The sequence below is a fragment of the Centruroides sculpturatus genome, unplaced genomic scaffold, assembly GCF_000671375.1.
Source record: "Centruroides sculpturatus isolate CEXI.00-Female unplaced genomic scaffold, Cexi_2.0 scaffold1317, whole genome shotgun sequence".
NCBI lineage: Eukaryota > Metazoa > Arthropoda > Arachnida > Scorpiones > Buthidae > Centruroides > Centruroides sculpturatus.
Window position 1 is genome coordinate 124,467 of NW_019385532.1, and position 24,929 is coordinate 149,395.

Consider the following 24,929-nt stretch of genomic DNA (forward strand, 5'->3'; position numbering starts at 1 on the left):
GTTACTTCTGTACAGGGTGGCCCAGACCACTTGTACTGTACATCACCTTTTAAAATGAAGGGAAGCAAATTTCATCAAAAGTCCTAAAAATTTCTATGAGTAAATGAAATATGCTCTATTGAATGGTGATATTTGCAACTTCTGAGATTGGCTGGTAATGAGCTATTCAGGTTGAAAGTCAATTTTATTAAATCAAACATATTTTTAAATTTAGAATTGGTTTAAATTCAAAAAATAAAACAATTTTGTCTTAAACATTTTTTTTTGAAAACATCTTCATTGATCATAAAATGATTTTGAAAGTGAGAATAAACTCTTCTTGGCAAAACCTTATTACAAGTTGTTTCATTGTAATATTTATCAGCTGGTTAAATATTCAGTGTCATATTAATATAAAAGAAAAAACATGAGAAGTTAGAAAAGGGTTTACTACAACAGTTGTAGCAGCCTATATGAGTAATGAGAATGAAGAGACATAAAGTCAACAAATCAGAAGGGACTGTCAACTACAAAAAAGCCAACACATTATCATCAGAATGGAAATCATTGTTTGAAGTTATATAAGAAAAATTTTATTGGATTTGTGAATAAACTCTACCATATATGTGGCAATGATCAATTGGATCAATATTTTACATAATTTACATTTGTAAATTTTATTCTATATGTTGTTCTATATTGTTAATTTGATGTAAACCTGAATGTGATTGCTGAAAGTAATTTTTGTTTTTGAATTTATTTAGTTTGTGTGTGCTGGATTTTTGTTTATTTAATGAATTGATATTCAGTGTCAACAAACATAAGCATTACACTTTGTGTTTACATTTTCATTTCAAATAAGTTTTCATTTTTAGTTGCACACCTATCAAAGATGTCATAGTGATCTATGTAGCCATGCCCTATGAAATTCTTTGAGCAACAAATTTTTTCAAACAGAGTAGATGCTTGCATTTGTAAAAACAGTGCTCAATTTGAACACTTAAAATGTAAATATAATACACCAAAAGAGTTTACACAAACAAATTACAGTAAAACCTTGCTAAGTTTAACTACATTAACTTGAAGCTGTTTACAGGTCCCTAGCATGGTATATAGACTTTTACATATAATACAGTCTCCTTAAGTCAAAATTGTTGGTATTTTTACTCAAACCCATTTTCCTGTGTACAGTACATTCCACCCTTTGATAGGTCCCTTTTCTGTTATATTCCATGTGAATATAAATAATTAATATAAACAAGCATTATGGTTCCATTCTTAATACAACACCATGTCATTACAGTTGTGCATCAACATCTTTTTACTGATATAGTATGTTATTGACATTATGATTGGGGCATAAAAAGGTGCCTTGAGATGCACTCAAAAATATCACAAACTGTATACAACTTTGTAATCATTCTGTGAATGGATTCTTGAGAAATGGCTTAATAATGAGAAATTAAATAAAAAACCAACGTACCAGGAACCTGTTTCCGGTGTGCTTCTTAGTTTAATTAATAGGGCATACTCACACTCGTCTGATCGGATATCCCTATATGCCTAACTAAGGCATATTGAACAAATAGCCAACAAACATGGTTATCCCAAGATTGTACGTAAATTGATCCGCAAATGGCGCGGACAAGAAGTAGCCCTTAACCAAGCACCCAACAAAGTTCCATCTAGTATCATCCCGGTTACATACAATCCGTACCTGAAATCACTTTACAACACAATAGCGAAGAAAAAGAATGTTCGCATTGCGTATAGAAGATGCGCGACAATTTTTGATATTTTACAGAACGGGAAAGATACCACCAACAAAGAGTGACTCCCAGGGGTATATACCATCCCAATTATAGACCATAGATGGAACAGAAGCCTGATCTAAGTAGGATCCACTAAGCGCTCATTAGAGGTGAGAATAAAAGAACACATGGCAGATATTCTACATGCAAGGCAAACCACCGCTCTGGCTGTCTATGCCTCAGATACGGAAATAGAGCCGTTATTCACCCAGGCCAAGGTAATCCGCACCACAAAATACGCACACCACCTTAGATGGCTAGAGGCCCTGTACATATGTATGGCTACACTAAAAGACGACAATTGTATTAACAACAAAGACGAAATCACCTGTCAACGGCATGGCAGGTGCTCGTAGACAAGAACTTACAATAATTTACAACCAGCAAAGGGGCGCATGTGTCAATGACGCCATCGATACATGCGATAGAGTTCTTAATGGTGTCCTTTTTTGAATTGAATTTGAATGGCATTCGCTTAGACGTCTGTTACCTGAAGAAGAACTTACAAGTTCGAAAACGTTTGTAACGCTCTGTTTTACCAAGAAGCACACCGGAAACAGGTTCCTGGTACGTTGGTTTTTTATTTACTTTAACCCAGTGTAGTACATTGCCGATTGGATTAATGAGAAATTTACAGTCACAGAAAAATTTTTAAAAAATTGGGTATTAAACTTGTTAATTTGAAACTCTAACTCAAAGTTGAAATTTTTTTCCTCTTTAAACTTCAAATTAATGAGGTTTGAATAACTGTGTAGGAGTAGTAATAATTTTTGTTAGTTCAGCATCAATTACATATGATTATTATACTTTGCCTATATCAATGGAATTTTAATTAAAATATTTTGTAACATAAGATATTTTAACAGTGTCATTTTTCTCCATGCATCACAATTTCCAGATCATTTTATGGTCGATGGAGGTGTTTCAGAAAAAATATTATAGACAAACTTGTATTATTTTTTTATTTTAATCCTATTCTAAATTTAAAAATATCATGTCAGTTTAATAAAATTAATTTTTTGGCCTAGATAGTCCATTACCAGAAAATACTGGAAGTTGAAATTATCACAGTTTGATAGAGCATACCTAATTTATTTATCAAAATTTTTTGAATTTTTGATGAAACTCCCTTCTCTTCATTTTAAAAGGGTCCTAGGTGTGGCTGGTCACTCTGTATAAAATATTATTTGTATAATAAATAGAATATATTAAAAATTCTATATATATAAAGCATACACCAATGCATAAAATGAATATATTTATCAAATAATTACATTATTTTAATGTTACACCAATTACAAACTAATTTTTACCTAACTACAGTATATAATTAAGATGTCTAATTGAAATCATTTCACTATTCCATATCTTAAAATCTAAAAAAAAAATTATATAAAATTTTAACTCTTTAGAGTTATTATTACTAATGCCAATACTGTATTAGATTATATTATTAACAGAGCTTAAATTTTTTTGCAAATAAACATTTGAGTTTTTGTTAATATTCTTGAAAGTAAATAGAAAAATGAATACAGTTGTCCCTCTATAGTCCGACGTTTTTTAATCCGACATGCTCAGTAGTCCGACGCACCTCCCGTCAAGGTACCCGTCCCCGTTACGTGTCTGCTTGCACAGAAGCATGTCGCGATGTGAATCTCCCCATCCAATTCTTACTCGATGACACACATTTCGTGTGTTTTATGTGAGCAGTTCTGTTCGAACAGTTGGAGTAGAGAATATTGTAAGTTACTGCTAGCAAAACAATGTGAAATATGTAATTATTTTCGGTAATCCGGACACTTTTGGTAATCTGACACACCTTTGGTCCCATACCTGTCAGATTATCAAGGGACAACTGTATTCAGAAAGCCTACAAACCTAAAATTCAAGATTTATAAATGCATATTTCAAATACAAAAGCACATTTTCAATATTCTGCCTACTAAAGCATATTTTCTTGTTTTCAAAAATTTTTCAGACAGTGGGAGTAACACAGCACAGTCCATAGTGAGTTTAATCCTAAAGATGGAGACAGATAAAACCCCAAGACTTGATAATTGTGAGGTCCCGAAAATAGTTCAAACTTAAAAGGATTTAAAATAAATTCTAATAAATTATTAATGCAACAAGAAAACAAATAACCAAAGTGTCGAGCCAGTGAGACTGGACTTTGATATCATCACTCATATACAATAAAGAAAAGGAGATAGAACTGTGAACAAAAGAAACAGAAAAATGGAGAGTTGTTTATAATTTTAAAATGCAACAAAAGGAAATAACAAGATAAAGTATGAATGCAGGTGTTTTAGTTATTGATAACTTTTGATCAGAGTCGAAAGGATGGTGTTGGATAAACCATCCTGGACAGATCTTTCTTGCGATGCGAGCTGGTCTTGAATTCCACCTGGATATAGGTAAGACACTAATAGGGAAGCAAGGAAGGGAAAGCCTGACTAATGAAAAGAAGATAATAGGAGAAAGGAAATATAAAAACCACCATGTGAAAGGACAAAAACTTCTGTGCAAACATTCCCTGAGGCCGTTGCTTCCTTCTGTGTCTACATCCTGTGCCATCGACTTCTCTAAATCCTGAGCTCAATCAACTCAGACCTCCAACCCACTCACTGCTGTCCCAGGACTGCCCAACCAAAACATCAACCAAACTGAATCCACACCAACAGGAACATCAAGACTCTATTCTGTTATTAGGATTTATAGTATCCTAACAACAGAATAGATAGTATTAGGATTTATAGTATTTATGTAAGCATAACCTTCAACTAAATAAATGGTTCTGTGTTAGCACTTGTTTTCTCCTGAAATCACCACCCACATATGCAAGGGCCCTAGGCCATCCCTAATGAGGGAGTAAAAATTTTTCCCCTCTTATTGGCATACTTACAAATGCATTAGAAAATCAAGCTTTTCCAATGTTTGGTGGATTCAAGTAACAAACGTTTTGTATTATTTGGATGGCAAAGCCATATAGTCTACTAACTCCAATGTAACTGGATAAGCACAAATTATTATATTATGAGACTAAAAATCCAGAAGTTTTTTTAAAATGAAATTTAAGTTAAATGAGACAAACAAATATTTTTGATAATCTTAAATTATAATTGTCAAGTTACATTCAAAAATAGAAGATACTGCTAAAATAGAAGCTTTTTAAATTTTACAATTATCTTCTCTTGATTGGATAGAATTTATGGCTACGTTGTCTTTGTCAGCAGATTATTGGCAGACCTCTTGTAAAGTTTTTAATGCTTGTGCCAACGTATTGTTGTCTTTACAATTAATTGTAATACCTTCCTTGTATGCCCTATATATTTTAGATATCAACATTGTGGCTGTACACCATTGTCTGTTTTGTGTGTTTTTATTATTTTTGCATTATTTCTCCCTTCTGGAATTTACTAACTCCCTTAATTCTTCAACAGCACAACATATGAAAAATATAGACACTATTAAGCAATCGTGAACTCGAAAGGCACTTCATGGCAGGCATCCCTACAACCTGGTCCAGAATTTTTTTTTGACAAAACTGCATCAAACAGCTGGCTAGCTCAGGGATGACTCTTTGGGGAAATGGAAGGATCCATGATTGCCATACAGGATCAGGTCATAAATACTAAAAACTACAGAAAACACATACTCAAAGATACAACACTTACAAATGACACATGTAGAAAATGTCACGTCATGCCAGAAACTTTACAACACATCACTTCTAGTTGCATGCTCTTGACACAGACAGATTATTTACATAGACATAATCAAGTAGCAAATATAATACACGAAGAGCTTGCAAACAAACACATATTATTAGATATCCATGAACTGTACTACAAATACATTCCCTAGACAGTATTGGAAAACAACATGCACAAAATGTACTATGACAGAGCCATAATCACAGATAAAACAATTTACTACAACAGACCAGACATCACACTCATTGACAAACACAATCAAATCACATACATTATAAACATATCCATTCCAAACACTCACAATATACAAAACACATGCACATAAAAAAATCAGCAAGTACATAGAACTTGCCCAGGAAATAAGACATCTGTGAAGGATGGATAGATTGCTTATTGTACCTGTTGTTCTCTCCTATACAGGTGTCATATCCCACACACTACACAAAAGCCTAGGAACATTACAATTGTATAGAAACACATACATCACACTACAGAAGGCCACTATATTGAATATATGTCATATTGTTAGGAAATTCCTGAATACAGACATATACAATGACACATTTATTTAATTTTTGTCTTGTTATAGTTGCTATGCCTTGACTCTGGTCCAGCATAATACACAGCAGCTGGTGTCAATTGAGTATATAACCCACTAAACCCATAATAATAATAAAACACTTTATTTTGGATAAATAGTCAAGCCTATATGAAAATCAACTTATGACAAAGATTTTTAAAAATTTCAATGTTTTATATTATTTATTTTTTATTATAATGTATTTTTATGACAACTATTTTATGCATTGTTTTTACAAATTATATAATTACTCTAATTTTGTTGAATATAAAATAAAATATAATGTAAAATTATAGGAATTAGCATAACATATATTATTATTATTAAATATATTTTTAACCTTTAATTATAACACTATAATTCTACATTTAACACTAAACTTCTATTATATTCCACTTATTAAAAATTTATAATTAAATTTAAAATTAATTTAAAAATTGAACTTATTCTAATGAGTAAAGTTTTATACGTATACATACCACCATCAATTGCTTGATAATGGGCAATAAATCCTTTGCCATTAATAGTATAATCACTAGAAAAGTGTAAAGTCATATGATTGCCTTGAGAATGAATGGTTTTATTATTTTGAGTATCACATAGTTGTAACAAGAGTGGTGCAGATAAATCACTACCACCATATATCTAAAATTCAAAAATTTTCAAAATTAAATATTTTAAGATTTTTTTTATTATTATAACATTTAAAAATTTATTAAACTTGTTTATTAGTAAATTAAATGTGGAACTATATAAATTATTTTAAATTAAGGTCCCAAATACTATTGTATGATTTTAAAGAAATCACAATTCACCATAAAATGCTTTTATCAGAACAAAAACTTAAAAATCATATTTTGTTTTGAAAATAATTTGGATTATATAATCTAAAAGCTTTCCTGATGAATACAGTAATACCCCGAACTTACGCGATAGGTGGGACCGAGCGGTAACCACATAAGTCGAATTCGCGTAAGTCGGGGTATAATTTTGCATATAAATACATACAAATAATTTTTAATTGGGGCCAGTGACTAAAGAAAACAATAATTTAGAAAAAAATGTTTAATAAAATCTTAAATAATGCATATGTATAACAAATTAGGCCTATATTATTTTTCAATTTTTCACATTTACTTGATTATTACGCCATAATTTTAACATTGTTTCCATCTCAGTGATAATACTGTGATATTTACAAATGATGCTTGAATTTAAAGATTGAGCACTTTTCAAAGCTTCAAGAATTTTTTTTGCCTTTTATAATTGTTCTGACCGACAATTCCGATAGATCAAACTTCTTTGTCAATTCACAAATTTTCATTTTTGTATCGAAGTCTTTAATAATGGGTACGTTTGTAAAGTCAAACAAGTTAAACGCGTTAGTAATGAATCGTTCAAAAAGTCTAACGAAATAGGAATAACAATGACTTCATTCTCGCTTAACTCGTTCGACTTTACGAACATACCCAATGTTAACTTTACATTCCAAAGATAAAGTTTTTCTTTTCTTGTTTGATGCAGAAGAATTAGTTCTACTTCGTTTGGATGACATAGTAGAGTCTCTCGAGTCTCCGTAGATATAACAAACACAGAAATAAATAACACAAAATAAATTGTAGCTATGTGTGGATTCCACGCGACACATCCGAACATGTAAGCTGAACAATAGTGTGGAGGGAGTGAGTAATCAAGAGTTGCATGGCGCTCAAACAAAAGACGAATCGACGAGATTTGAAAATCGCGTAACTCCAGGTTCACGTAAGTCGGGGTATGACTGTACATTAAAAACTATTTAATAGCTTTTTTAATTACACATTGTAACAATTAATTTTTAAATAATTAGTATTATTATTTCTATTAATTAAGGTAAACAGTAAATTTTTTTACCTTTAGGTAATCATAAAGGCAATCATGTGCTCCTTCTAACTCAAGGTGTTGTATTTGGATTGAAATTCTTTTATCTATAGGTACAGATATATACCATATGCATGAAATATTTAAAGGATAATAAGCAGGATAATTTGGAGTTGTAATAGTATCTGACCACCTGGTAAGTTCACCACCACAACCTAAAATTCATATTTGTTTTATAAAAATTTGTTTACAGTATATGCTATTATAATAACTAAATTACAACAAATATTAAAATCAAATATAAAACTACTGCTTTCTTTTATGAATCTGTTTATTTTATCAATTCAACTATTAATTCCTCTTGAAGAGACTAGCCAAGATTTATACGGTTAGTAATTTTCATTCCTTTTGTTTAAAGGAGAAAAATTTGTAATTGTTATAGAAACAGTCAGACATACACAAACATCTCAAAACCCGATGTTATTAATCAGAACCTGTAGTGTTAGGCACTTGTTTTATATTGTAACTTATTTTTTTTCTTTATTATTGCTGTATTTTATTATTTATTTGTGTCGAGTTTTACTATTTTTGTAACGCGTCGTTGTCATTTTTCCTTCCAGTCACTTGCCACCTTTTGGCGGTAGTCAGTGGACTACTGATTGGCTGTTGAGGTGGCCACGTGATAGGGGAGGCAGGAGAATCGAACATAGGAGGATATAAAAGGAGTGACCCCACAACAGGTATTCACCTTATTTTCCTTGGGACCTTTGTGGACTGTCCTTCACGAGAGAAAACAAAAGAAGACAAGGGACAAGAAGGGAGATAAGGGTCACCATCTGCTAACAATAGACTGTCGGGATTAATTGTATTGGAAGAAGAAAGAAATCGAATTCCATCAGAGCATTTAAGATACGAGGAACGTAAATTCGAAGTTTAGACAAAGGAACTTCGCTTATTAGTAACTGGTGATACATTAATTCAAAGTTAATAACATTTTTTCCATGTGGTCATCACCTCTCTATTGTTATCGATCATCAAGGATATGGCCTTATGCAGAAATATTGCTCAGGCAGACCACCGATTTGGATTCCTCCTTGTAATAGATTGTAATTTTCTTATTATCTGTACTTGTGAATAACAGGCCAGTCGTTTGTAATAATCGGATATTAATTACCTTTGTATAATTGGTTATCATCTCATGGTCAACGTGGCCACGTCCACATGTACGCTAGCATAATCTGACATAAAATCGAGTGTTTTTTTTTTTTTTTTGAGGTGTGTTGTATGTGAGGTCCTCATTTGCTTTCTCTTACCCCACTTTAACACCTGGTGTATTTCAGTGCCCACTAAGGTCTACAAGCCAAACAATTACTGTAATGTATTGAGCTATTTTTCACTACTATTAATAATTAAATTTTAAGTAATTTATTACTAGAGGTAGGTGTTAAGTGTCATCTCTTATTAAATTTAATAATTTTATTTAAATTAATATTTATTAAATAATTTAAAATATTCTGAAAGAAAAGAATCAGCCTGGTGTGGGACATGAATCCACAACTCCCACTTACTATGCAAATGCATTGCCAATTATGCTACCCAGACCTCCATCCAATCCTCCCTTTCCAGACATATTTAATTTTAGATATAACATCCACAGTCACTTACAGCACCAACTGGGGACAACTTTATAGTCCTTGGTCTGTAATCATCCATTATGTAGCCTGCCATTGCTTTACCTTGGCATGGATGGTATATTATATATATACATAATATACTATCCATGCCAAGGTAAAGCAAAGTATGTATATATATATATGCCTATAAGTACGTATGTATGTATATATATACAGTAGAGCGTCGTTTATCCGAAAGAATTCCAGTCGGCAATTTTAAATTTTTGCCAGTGCTGTGGTGCTGCAATCTTTGGCTACGTCTTGGGCTACTCAAATATTTTACATTTTTGATACTAAATTAACTTCTAAAGTATAAGTTTTTATTGTTTTTATATTTTTCAATATATTTATTTTGTTTGTACAAAATAAAGAAATAATTTTTAACGATACAATAGTCACGATTATTATTATAAAAAGTTTACATTAGGCTTAACATCGACAAAAATTCAATGCAAAGCAACACGCAACGGAGAAAAATTTCAACATAGGATAGATTAATATATTTTTCGTACATAATCGGTTATCCAAAATATCGATTTTCCGAACAACCCCAGTCCCCAATTGATTCAGATAAACGACGCTCTACTGTATATAACTAATCACAATTGTCAAACTTGTAGTTTATGGTTTTGAATGAATTTTGTGATTTAATTTATAAATAAACATGTAAAGATGCATTGAATTTGTTGCAATTTTTTTCTCCACATACTATACTAGTAATTTTCCACTACTGATTTAATCATGCTTCCAATCTTTATAATTACAAAGAACACAATACAAAAGGATATACAATTACTTTTCCATTAAGCAATAAATTATACAAAGGAAACTTTCTTCTTATGGTTTAATTGCAAGAAAAGCATCATCAGAATTTTAAAAATATGTACACTTCAATTATAGAATTAGATTTAAAAAGAAAGATATATTTATTTGAATACATATTATAATTTGTTTTAAATATTAAATAAAAAATTACAAATACTAATACAGTAAACACTCAATTTAAGAAACTAATTGGGGAAAAGAATATATATTATTACCAAAAGTCTGTTTAATTCAATATGTTTTTAAAAAGATGTATTTATAATGAACTTAAAATGTGCAAGATAAGTTACAACATATTATGATGTATAAATATAAATAAAATAATATGATAATGTTTATTGAGTAATTTATACTCATTGACTCCTTCAAATCTTTTTAGCATGCACTATTTGCAAACAAAAAAGGGTTTTTAATTTTTCCTACAAGACAAATTTTTTGTCTGTTAGATCTGAATTCTGTTTAATTGAAGATTTACTGTATATTTTATATTACCTTCAACTTTCCACTCTAGTCGAAATCCATCATAAGAAATACTATGATCACTTTTAAATCGTACAATAGCTATATGTGATGATGATGTTAATGAAGGTAAAGTCGTAAATAATCCACAGTATTTCTGAATTTGTACCTCAGTATCATCACGCAATTTTTCTAAAATCTAAACAAAAAATAATTGAAAAAAGTTTTTAAAATGATTAATTTTAAATGATTAATTAATTTAAAAATACTGACTGAAATTATTTATAGTAAACTTTTTATTTTAAATATCCTTAATACATTAAAAATAAAAGGAGTAAATACAAGGGTGAATCAAAAAGTAAAGTCAATTTTGAAAGTACTCAGTAAATATAAGAAATTGACACTGACATGCAACACCATGTCTGCACATGGGCTGAAGGGTAGCTAGTCCCACCCAGCATTCCATCATTTAGTCAAATTGCAGCAAGCAACGATGTTGGAAGTATGGATGTTCCACTAAGTGATTGCACCATTGAGGAACAACATGCCATTCTGTGAGCAGAGGGAGTTAAACCTGAAGAAATCCATCACTGGATGTTGGCACAGTATTGCGCACACAACATGCATCTATGAGTGGATAAGGCACACTTTAAAAAGAGAAGAATAAGTGTGATGGATGAAAGCCAACATGATCACCCATCAATATCACACATGAAGCAACACTTACAGAAGGCAAATTCCTTGATCATAGAAGACTGACAACCAATGTTAGCAAAAATAACAAAAATCATGGACATATTATGAATCTGTACAAGCCATAGTGCAAGATGACTTGGTATACCATAAAGTTTGTGTACAGCAGGGCCCAAACATCTTACAACTCAGCATAGGCAGCAGCATGTAGATTTTGCAACTTGGTTTCTCCAATGCTATGAAGATCCCAGTACCTTGGAACAAATGACAGGTGATGAGATATGGGTACACCAATAAAAACTGGCGAGCAAGAGGCAAAACATGGAGTAGAAACATCTGTCCTACCCTGTTTGCAAGAAATTCAAACAACCATCCTGCAAAAAACTAAAGCTAATGCTCTCTAATATTCTGATGGCATTCCAGGTATATGATGAAACTGTAAACAGTGCAATGTATTGGTCTTGTGCTTTGCTGCAAGACCAATTCATCAAAAATGACACAGACTGCTGGTCCAAAGAAGTGCTACTGCTCCACAACAATGACAACCACATACAGCAACACAAATGGTACAGACTGCACAACAGTTTGAATTTGAATTGCTTCTGCGTCCTCCTTATAGTCCCAATCTAGTACCATGTGATTACCATGTCTTCAACCTCTTGAAGGAGACATTATGTGATTGCAGGTTCAGCTCAGACTGTGAGGTTCAGCAAGCAGTGCAGATGTGGCTTAATGAGTAACTAAAAAGCTTCTTTTTAGAAGAAATTAAGAAGCTCATTGATTGATACCAGAAGTGCATTGCTGTGCAGGGGGACTATGTAGAAAAGTGACATGTGCATTTGTTCTCCATCAGTGGAAATACAGTTGTTATAAGGAAATTGCCTTTATTTTCTGATTCACCTTCATAAATTGAATTTTAATGTAGTTGAATATTAACATTGTTAGTCTATTGTCTAGTCTTTTTATACAAAGATCATTGAAAAACACTTATAATTTTATATATTTTCCATTTACATATTGTTTATAACAATCTTATCTGTTAAACCATAAATAAATCTGTGCACTCAAAAAAATATAACAATTAGTTTGTTACTTTGTAAAATAATCTTTATTTCACAATTTCTTTCATAGAATTAAAATTAATGTTAAAAGAAACTTTACCTATTTACAAAATTCACAAGCAAAATTTTTTAATTAACTTTTTCAAAAATTTTAATGAAAAATTGAATTCATAATATTTTAAATTTTATTTTAAAATAAATTTTCTTAACTTAAAATCAAATTAAATAAGAACACCAACTTATTCCTAAATATGAACAAATCTTCCTTAACAAATTTGAAAAATCAGTAAAAATTATTGTGAAAGAGGGGAAAAAAGTATTTAAACAAAAATATCTTGAATACATGTATATAAATTACCTTAATAACAGATTTGTATCATATGTATTGTATCTATTAATTGTGTAAATGTTAATAGGTTTTAGATAAATATATTAAATACATAAATAAAAACACTCCCAAATAAATGTATAATCACCTTAAGCTGTTGTATTGGACCAAAACGTTTTACACAGAAAAGACTGCATAGAAATATGCCAAATGACTTCTGGATTAAATCAGGCTACTCTTGCCACTTTAATCTGGCAGTTGTTTGGCATATTACTAAAATATCAGGTTTCGGGATTACGGATGTCCTGATACCACAAAAGTATCAATACCAGCATCATGAGTAGTTTTAAAGTGTCAATACCAGTATCAGATCAGTATCAATCTTAAAGTATCAATACCAGACAGTATTGGCTGAGGGTATAAAAACATAAAATCTTGCCAGCTGTTGCTGTTCAGTCTGTTGCATTGCCTTCCAGTTGTTTTTACTGCTGAGAAAGTACTGTTCTCATTAGAATGAAGGCTAAGTTGACCCAGAGCAGAAATTAATACTTTATTGCTTACCTGGGGAATTGAATTCCAGCTACCTGCTTCAGGAGTCAGCACGTCAGTCAGTACTTCAGTTTACACTCATATGATATCTTATGTACAGTACACAAAAGAAGTCCCAGATGTACATTCCTGTTAATGGGTTCTGTGGGTACTATTGAGATAGGGGTGGATAAGAAATTGTTGAAGAAGAGGTAAAACAATGTCTTTACATTGAAAGTTCTTTATTGTATTCAAATTTTACAAATGTCAGTTCAAACAAGTATATACAAATTGTAGCTCATTTTAAACATCACTGGTGGTCCAAGTTGATTAACAAACAAAAGTACTGCATAATATTTAATGAAATATTTATTTATAAATACTAATCAGAACAAAGTGTATTAATTATTACTTAATGATTTTTATTAAGCATATTTATTATAATAGCATATATATTGTAATATAGCCATTACCAGCAGTTAAATATTAATACTGTTGAAAATTCTTGTGGATATGTTAAATATATGTCTGATTATAAGTCCTATAGTCATCAGAAGTATTTCACCAGAGGTTAATTGTCAAAGCCTTTGAATACCACTTGATAGATGTGTTAGTTGTATATATGACTATACAAATACAATAAATATCAGAAGTATCCCACCAATATATAGTTAAAATATACTGTAGTCATTAGACGTATCCCACTAATAGGTGAATGTAAACTCTTTAAAACATCACTTGAGAATGCATTTGTTACATGAATAATTGTGAGCAATCACATTTTTACTTTAGAAGAACCAGAATTGTATTTATCTTTATTTTTTAAAAGTATTCTATTATTTTTAGATGTAATACTGAGGTGGAATCACTAAGACAGTGTGATTCAAAATGAATTTATATTAGAGAAAGAATAATAAACAATGTGTCAAATGCTAGCATAGTTACTTGGATTGCTGAAGTTCTAGACAATTGAAATTTGGAATAGAATATATAAGAATATATGTACCAAAATCAATTGGTGTACAAATAAAGAAATAAGTAACAGAATTAGCATATGTACATTCTGGAAATAAAATTTGACCTAATTCATTTATTAATTTTTGGTCATTAATATGTTTTATATAAGTCTAACTTAACCGAAAATAGTGTATAATTCTATTTCAGTTTCTGATTCAGCTGCAAAATCCAGTTTCAGACAGACTTTAGTTGCTTGTGAAAAATGTAGCAATACCAGATCTGATACATGAGAAAAAGTATCAATACCGGTGTCAGTATTGGACCAAATGTATTAAGTACAATATTGAAGAATCGAATCAGTATCGAAGAAATGTAGCGATATGGTATCAGTATTGACAGTATTGGGATATCCCTATTTGGAATGTTTTTATTAGACTGCATAGTATAGATAGTTTCAAAAAATAGGAGATTTTGGTTCAAAAATGGTTTTAGAATTTTAGTATAATGTGGTATTGTAACTGTACGCTATATTTTTGTACATATTAATTTAAATTTAGTTTAGTCTTTTCTTTCTACCCTTTGTCCTATTGTTCTATTTCCTTCTAGAACTTTCTTATCTTAATCCCTGTCCCTTGGGTGGGATGACCAGTTCTGAGAAATGGAGGAACAAAGAAGTGAGCAGGACCCTGAGGACAAACAAACAAGGGACAAAGCCTTCTCTTGCGGAACTGCAAAGTGTACAGATGAGAAGAGAGAACGCTCTGGGTCACATTAGTAACGACCGGAGATCTCGGAAGTACATTAAGAGAAAGGTTCCTGTTTTAAGGGAGAATTGACAAAAGTGAAAAAAAAACAAACTTAAGTATAGAATAAGAAGAAAACGAGTCAAATTTTTGGATATTATCATGTAGTATCCCACCCAATAGCACACACAGTGCAAATACGCTAACAAAATCCCGGGTATTTCTGTTTCTATTATATATATTCTTCCTTCGTCCTCTTGTTTCTATCCTTTTCTTCCATTATTGTTAAGTTAGTGTATAAGATTAGTTTTAAGGTCAGGCTTCATATTATACCGATCGGGATCAGTACCGCACATTTTGATCTAACGAACTATTGTCCTAGCAGTAAATTCGCATATGATTGTAATGTATCGTGAAGTTGAAATTCCCAAATGAAAAATCTGTATATATACACGAAATTGTTTATTTGTAAAAACATATCATTTATTATTTTTACCATATCCTGTCTGCCTTTGTGGTAATTTTAATTTCGTGTGAACTTTCACAGTATTATAGAAATTATAGCATGTTAGCAATACGCAGTAATTTTCTTATAAAATTTATTAACAATATGTATATTTATTAAGGTTTATTGTAATTATTGTATTTGCATATTTATTTGTTATAGTCTGAAAAAGATTATGTAAATTGCCAAAATATGTAACATGAATAATAGATAAGATAAAACTGTTTTGAAAAATCTTGTAAGTCTTTGTGACATAAACACGTGTTAAACAGAAAATGACATTGATTTTGAATTTGTAAGGAACACATATAAATTTAATAAAGCAAACAAAGCATATATTTAACAGTGAGTAACAGTTTGGGAATCGTCTTCCTTATCTGGTAGTTTCTCCTTAATCTTTTACATCTTTCACCATTATACTCTACCTCCCCTTGATTGTTTACGATATCTCAAATATCTTAACTTTCCTATCCTGCATTCCTCTTCCATTCTACTTTGTCTGAAGACAAACCATTAACTAATTCAAAATTATTTGCCTATCCTCAGTCAAACACTGTTAAAGATGTATTATTTGCTTTATTACTCAACTATATTGGCTAGTTTACTTTAAAATTTTATGTCTTACATCTTTACAACTTTACTTTTTATATATATTATTATACTTTTAAATACTCTTTCTTAATTTATTATTATATTGATACTTCCAAATTATTTTTTGCACTTTATATTTAAATTATGTTCCTTACACATTAAAACATTTAGACAAAACATTTAGAGAAAGCTAATATTTTCAAACTATATTTGAAATTAAATTTAACATAAATATTTTTGATTACAGGCTATAATAAACAGTCTAAAAATTATTATAGAGAGTTATCAATCTTACCTCTACATAGTCAAAATGACAATCAGTATGTGATTCTAATATTAAATGTGAAAAAGCAATAGAAACATTATTTCCTAGTGGGGCTTCAATTGTCCAACTACAGTTATAATTATGAGGATAAGGACTTGGAAAATTAGGACTTTCAATTACTCCTCTATGTCCTGTTAATGTATTGTGGCAATCTAAAAAAAAAGAACTATTGTTTTAGCAGTAGTCTACATTTTTTGATAATAAAAATATTTCATTAATAAAATTGTAAAAAATTTTTAAATATTTATTTTTAAAAAATTCTGACTTTTGGAATAACAAGTATTAAATTATTAAATCTGCTAAAGATTTAAGTTCATTATATCACACTATTAGGATTTAAATTTTGATACTCGTCTATCTAATTTACTCTTTTTCTAATTACGTTTTTTAACTTAACTTTTAGATTATATATTAGGTATAACCAACTAGACATGCTTCAAGAGCCACCATTAGTATGAGCTGATAATGTGATTTCTTTAATTTAATATATTTTTTTTTTTTAATTTTTGAAAAAGATTATTGATGTTATCTATCAAAATAAAAATAAAAAGCATTATTATACAAATATATGACATTTATTAGATGAAACAAAGTTGAAAGTATTTAGAAAACATAACATACAAATAAATTAAATAGTAATTTTATCAATTAATTTTAAAACATTTCAATAATTAGATGGAATAAAATTATGAAACAAGCTTTAATGTCCAGAAAATATTTCTATTCTTACTCATTTTCAGCAAAGTTTCAGTAAAATTATTACCATAATTTAATTTTGAATAGATAACTGATGTTCTAGACCAGTGTTTTTCAACCTTCTTGAATAAGCGACCCCTTTACAAGTTAAAAAATTCTGCCGACCCCCCCCAGGGCCATATTAAAACTATGTCAGTGATTTTAAAAACTACCGGTATGAATTTAATTTTCTTTCTGTTGAGATTTAATTATCGATCAAAAAACTAATTGTACTGTAAAATAAACAGGCACAGCCTTCTCACTGAAATTGTAGTTTTTTATATTGTAGTGTAGGACCTACAAACACTTGTCTTTTTCTTTTACCCGCGACCCCCCGTGTATGGCTTTGCAACCCACCTGGGGGTTGCGACCCACAGGTTGAAAAACACTGTTCTAGACTTTCAGTTTCATTTTGAATTTGGAGCCTAAGGACGGGTAAATTTAGTTACTGAAAACACACACATTTGTGGAAATACACTGCTTCAACCATCCAGCCACCTGTATTCTAGCATTAACATTCTTATATTTTTTAAAATATGTACTACATGTTCTATACTTTATTAAAAAACTGTCTATTTTTTGGTATTTATTATTTTTGGATTCAAAATATTAGAAATAAATCAATGTTCTTAATATTTTTTAGGTTCTTATTCAATTTATTTTATGTCTTTTTAAAATGTTCAAATTTAGTAAAGTAAAAATAGCCATTTATCTTTTTTTTTATCAGTATATGCATGTGGCTGTATGCCATATTTATTGTAAATATTGATTTAAGTTAGTTTTAGTTTTCTTTGTTCTTTGTTTCCTTTTCCTTCTATAACTTTCCTTTATAACCCTTTTCCCTTGGGGTGGGATTACCAATTCTGGGAACCACAGAGAACACAGAGATGAATGAAGCTCTGAGGCTGGTGAAAGAGGAGAAAAAAGAGGCTGGTTCTTTGCCCAGACTTCGAGGTGGACAGACGTGAGTGGTGGTGTTCCAGGTCACATTTGGCAACAGCTGGAAAGTGCAAGAGACTTTGATGAAAGGATCGGGTATTATCGTGGTTACAATAATCGTGTGGCAATTAAGTGCAAGAACAACTTCAATGAACATGACAATGAGAGACCTTCCAAAAGAGTTCAACGTGGTATCCCACCCAGAGATTGTAGAGTTCAGCAAGAAAGAAAACCCCAAGTATTCCAATCTTTTTTATGTTCTATTTCCTATCTCCTCCATTCCCTACTATTTTTTCTATCTCTAGTTTTAAGTTAGTACACAAGTTTTAGTTATAGTTTTCGATTTTTATTTATATTGTCACAAACAGTATATGTTGTTTGCGCTGTATTACTGTATTTTATTTTATAATACCGTGGAGTTGGAATCTAAAATAAAAAACTGTACATTTTAGGCAAAATAAATTATTTTGTTGATCATATTGTCCCATAGTTATTGAAACATGTTTCCTTTGTCAGTCTACACCATTTTGCATGACTCTAACAATACTTAGTTTCTTGATAACAAATTTTTTTATACATTTTTTTATATTTCTGTTACAGAAACAATTGTATAAGGATAATCAATTCTGTTGCAAAACTTATACAAAGAAGTTGCTCCTTCTGAGTCTCCACCAAATACATATAATTACACCAACATTCCCAAAAGATATTATTTCCATTGCTATTAGTAAAATACATTTTAAAAAAGTATTACATTTGATTTTATTTTATATTATTTTATTATTCAAATTTTAAATCTTTTTGTGTATATATAGTGTATATATATATATATATATAAAGTTAATAATTCTTTTAAATTATTTTCCAACAATTTTACTGTCATATCTTTATTTTAATTATGACAGATACTATTTTCTATATATAAGTCTATTTTCTCATGCCTGAAAAATTTATATGATTTTATTTTTAACATTTTTTAAAAATTTAAATAAAATCAGTCACCATTATTATATTAAATATAAGATTAAATATAAATGCTAAAAATTTTTCTTACTTGTTTTATAATCAAACTTAAAACCACGTCCACTTTCTGATACATCTGTACGAAATTTTATATATAATTTATTTTTTGAAGAAAGAATTATATGAGGATAATCAACTCCATTGCAAATCTTATACAAAGAAGTTGCTCCTTCTGAATCTCCATCAAATATCTATAAGTAGACCAAAATTACTAAAAAAACTATTATTTTTATTGTTATTAGTAAGCTGTATGTATTGTAGTTTTTTATACAATACAAAACAAAAATATTGTTTGTTCAATTTTTAAATATATTTTTTCTAAAATTTATGAAATCTTTCAAAAGCTTCAACTTAACTATATATAACATTCCTATGATATGATATCCTAAATAAGATATACAGTACTCTAAATATTTGAAAGACTGGAAAAATATAATTAATTAATATAATATCATACAAAATATAATTTAGTGTCAAGAAGCAAATAAATTTAAAAAAGAATATAATTTAATCATAAAAAAACAACAAAAACAAAAAGGAACATATTATAAATTCAATAAAAATAAAAAAGTATTAGATAAAACACAATTAGAGAAATTAAAAATATTAGAAAAATTCCAAGAATGAAAATTAAAATTAAAATACTATATTTATTTTAATAAAGAGTGCCCTCTAATAACCTATGCAGCTGAAAAAATGAAATTGTTATAGACAGCACCATCTAATAGTAAGTATATAGTTTAGTCAGCATTGGTACTCATATCACATATTGAAATAAAGTGTGTGTTGAATGTTACATTGTTGCTTAATTAAATTATAATAAAGTGAAAAAGTTACTGAATTTATTCCATTAACAGTCACTCAAATAATAATTGCACCAAATTCCCAAAAAATAGAAATAATAGTCGCTCGCTAATAGTAAGTACTGTCTAGAAGCCAGAATTTAATCCAGACAGGTCAAAAAATCCCCAGGAATTTTTTAGGTAGTGGTCTATTCATATACATCGTGCCCTATCCCTCACCACCCAGACATTCCATTGTAGGCCTGCTAAAAGAGACCTCTTAGTGCCCACAGGATAGAGAAAGTTAAAAAAACTGAATCCAGTATCAATTTTTTCTGAAATTGCTTTTTCAGACTTTATATTTTCACTCTTCCTAGCACTTTTTCAATTCCTGTAACCTATCATAAAGGACATATCGAAATAGATTTACTGTCATACAGATTTTAAGATTAAATAAGGTTAAAATAAAAGTACTATGTAAAATATGGTACACATGGTAAAAATCATGAAACAATAAGTACAGTTTTATTATGTTGGTTCTACATTTAGATCATTAAGTAAGAGAATGAAAGAATATTTGAAATCCATTGGTAAAAACAATAGCAAGAATATTATCAATACTTTAATCCAATAGGTCATGAAATTTTTGTTAGTTGAAATACAATAGAGCATTTATCTGAATAAATTGGGGACTGGGGTTGTTCAGATAATCGATTTTTTGGATAACCGGTTATGTATAGAAAAATATATTAACCTATCCCATGTTGAAATTCGTTCAAATCCTGGTGTCCTTAAGTACCCTCTCATGGTCGCGCCAGTGCTGCCAGCTAAAACACGCACACCAACAAAAATAATATTGGAGTAGCCCAAGACATAGCCAAAGATTGCAGCACCACAGCTCTAATGGAAATTTAAATTTGCCGACTGGAATGCTTTCGGTTAACCAATGTTTCAGTTGATTGATATTCGGATAATCAATGCTCTACTGTAATCCCATTAAAATTAAAATTTTGACGGATGTTGCTCTGTTGGGCTGCCAAAATGCCAAAACATATATATAGGTGTTCTGTATATATGTGGGAAGAAGACAAAGTAGGTTGAAATGTTACTGGTTATAGTAATGTTTCATTTATATAGTTTACAAAATGATACCAGTTTTGAGACAATTTCATAAAAGCTATTTCTCATTTGAATAATTTTTAAAAACAATTATTTTTTAAGTAAAAACTATAAATATAGCAATTATAGCAACTGAAAAATTATTTATTATGAATTATTATGAAAAAAATCTTAATAAATGAAAATACCAAAATTTTAGATATAATATTACAGAAGCATCACAGAAGCTAAAACTTTATATACTATAGAACAAGATATTTGAATATATAGAGAACAGGATATTCGAATTACTTAGAATATATAGAATCTCAATAGAATTATAATTCTTTCTTCTTCTTTCACCTGAAGAATGTCTGTGAACAAAACTGAAGACATTTGTAATGGTAAGCATAAATTAGTTCATATGATGTTACAGATTATAACTAGGATATTGTATGACTGTCGCATTTTGATAGAATTGAGGCTGAGCTAAAAAGAAAGAGATGCTCTTAAACTTGCTGGACACAGAAGAGAATATCTTTGCACTTGCCAATAGAGAGAGCCAATCCAAGAACAAAGAAATTGGCATGAATTACTTTGTTCTTTTGTTTTGTTCATTTTTCGTCCCCATTTTCCATTAGGTGCAAGCAATGCAGTAGTTTTTTTATTTTTGCCCCTAAATTCCATAAGGCACACTTAATCATGTCAGGAAGAAGAGACATTATCACTTTGATCCCACTTTATCTCAAAAATAAAGTCATGGACCTCCATTTTTTATTACATTTTTGGATTTATTGTTGCAATTAATGGAAAATGGCAATGTTTTATCAAAACTGGTCATCAAATTTTGAGAATAAACTCACTTCCATAAGCTATGTAGAAGATGTACTAGAGATCTAGGGATATCATGCAATCTGCACAATGTTGCTTTTTATGCATGCACTTGTGCAATGATCTTGCATCTTAAAAATGAAATGATGTTCTCTCATTTTTTATTACATTTTTGAATTCTTCATTGCAATTAATAGAAAATGGCAAAGTTTAGTCAAAATCTATTAATCGAATTTTGAGAACAAACACAATTCTGTAAGCCACAAGCATAGAAGAAGCTTTGCTAACACTCTGCCTCAATAAATGTAAATAAGAAACTTTTGATATAGAAGAAATGTAATGTAAAAATGAAAATATGTAAATTTTACATCTTATGTTTATGTGAAAAACTTCATTTTATATAGTAAAATAATTCCATGGGAAAAAATAATAATTATACAAAATCTTTAAGCATGAAAATGTACTTAGTCTTATTAAGTACATTTAATAAGACTACAAATTATAAAAAAGAACATATACACATAAGACTACTGTAAATCAACAACACTGAAAATCAGTAAAGTTACACAGATAAAATTAATTTTTTCATTATTGTAAATCTAGAGACAACATATAAATATATAACATAACTTATTCATAAAAATAAAAAAATTAACTTAAAATAATACATTGAGTAACAATACTTCTTTAACAAAATAATGTCATACAATAATTTTGAAAAAAAATCTCTTAGTACAGATTTTTAAAAATATCATTAAATCATTATTTACTAGCCAACTAATGTAAAAATAACAAAATGTAAAATAATTATTAATTTATTCTGAATAACACTTACATGACCAAATTCCAATTTGTTCAAATTATGAAAGTCAAACTGCTTTATTAAAGATTAAATACATAATATCAATCAACTGTCATCAGTCAAAGTATAATGAAGACTAAATTACTAATTATATGAATGCTGAAAGAACAAGGAAGATAACATAAAGAGCTTCCTAAAGGAGAAAATGGTAGGATAATAGCTATACATTACATAGATAATTTGGATAGAAACCTTTATTGTAAGCTAGATAGAGTGATTGGAGAAAAGAAAATTAAGAGGAATTCTGAATGATCAATCTTTTGAGAAATAACAAAATATAAAATAAAAAGAGAGGGTTGCAATAAAATCAGAATTTAATATGATTTCCCTAACAGAAAGAAAGTATATGAAAATGCCACTGGTCAGTAAGAACCAAGTTATAAGAACCTAAGAAAGATATTAAGATAGGAAGGGTACAACAACTTTGAGCCAATAAGCATATCCAGAAAATGCTACAGTGAATTATGAATTACAATAGCAATAGAATTCTTTGTATAACTAAAATTTTCATTTTAGTTATACAGAATTATGCAGAAACTTTATGGATCAACGAAGAGAGTTTCAGGAGAGAAAAGTAATCAATAGCAGAGATGCTGACTTGTTATTGGCTGCATGAAGGTAGATATTGGAGAGAGAGAGTAGCAAAAAGTAAATTTTGATGACTGACATTTTCCAGGAGAAAGTGTAAATATCAACCGTAGGACCAAATCATCTGTTTTTAGAATATACAGTGCCATTCAAAACAGATAACACAAAGCCCTAAAAAATTTTTGTTCTTAGAACTTAATGAGTCCTCTGATGAGTATTATACAGTAATCTAAAAGTACTAGGAAGTGTGATCTATGATGATAGCTAGTTGATATTGTGTATGTAATTGTAATCTCCAACAAAGCAGTCAAAGTTCATAATTTATTATAAATGCATGATTAAAATTTCTTTAAACACACAAAACATATATCACACATCTAGCAATAAAAATCTAATATCAAATCTATTTTACCTGCAGAAAATCATTTGTACATTGATGATGTTCTTCAATATCCAGATCTATAATTCTTATTTCTATTTTTGATGCTTCAGCAACTTTAATTATCCATTTACAATCAGCCTCACGTCCATAAGGTTGAGGATAATTAGGTGATGCAAGAGTTCCTCTAGGACTTGTAATAGTTCCACCACAACCTTTTTAAAAATTTATAGTAATAAGCTATCAATTTTGTGATTTTCAAAAAGATAATACATTACAACACTCAGAATAAAAGAGAAAATTAAAAAAATAAGCTATTACTTATAAGTACCAGAATAAAAACAAGGTAAGCAACACAAGTGTCTATTGGCATTATGGAAAAAGATTTATTTTACAAATACTTTCATCAATATATAAGTCTCCTCTTCAGGCAAAATCATTCATAGAAAACAAAATATTTGAATTTCTGTACCGTTAATTCAATTAAATTTTAAATAAAAATGAATGTATGTCTGTGTGTCCTTTATGCATTACCACACCGTTTATCCAATTGCCACGAAACTTTGGAAAGTTGTTTAATATACTCCAGCGAAGGTTTGTGGCATAGTACAATTGCCATGAAGGTTTGGAAAGTTTTTTAATTTTTTAATACACTCCCACGAAGTACATTTATCCTACGATAGATGGCGCGCGTTTACACGAGCATTCGCGCACAGTGTGTTCGATCGATTTCAAATTGTAAAGACCATTGTCCCCCTTCAAAAAATATCTGTATATATGCATTTGTAAACTGTTATTTACGATATTTATAATAATTTTTTTTAATCACTTTGATTGTTGCTGCTTCCCTCGTGTTACATAATTTTTTTTTAACCGAAAGCAGCACAACATACTGTCCAACAGGTTTTGTCGACACAGAAGATTCGGATCATTCAGTCAATCTGGGACAATGGCGTGATGAGCAAAAACACTTACATAAATGTGGTTGGCAAAAATCTAACACATATAGTTGTGACGCAAAAGTGTTACGTGACAAACTTGCACAATATTTATGTACTGAAGGT

The 24,929-nt window shown here is 29.8% G+C and overlaps 1 protein-coding gene across 1 annotated transcript in view; it reads right to left on the minus strand.

The window, feature by feature from the left end:
* Positions 1-24,929, minus strand: part of LOC111639884 (cubilin-like) — a 210,225-nt gene that overhangs the window by 110,664 nt on the left and 74,632 nt on the right. The window contains exons 26-31 of the mRNA XM_023385828.1: positions 23,899-24,080; positions 19,357-19,516; positions 16,599-16,780; positions 10,931-11,096; positions 7,974-8,155; positions 6,563-6,728 (exon numbers count right to left, since the gene is read on the minus strand). Of these exons, the coding sequence (XP_023241596.1) occupies positions 6,563-6,728; positions 7,974-8,155; positions 10,931-11,096; positions 16,599-16,780; positions 19,357-19,516; positions 23,899-24,080 (1,038 nt within the window). The remainder of the gene's footprint in view (positions 1-6,562; positions 6,729-7,973; positions 8,156-10,930; positions 11,097-16,598; positions 16,781-19,356; positions 19,517-23,898; positions 24,081-24,929) is intronic.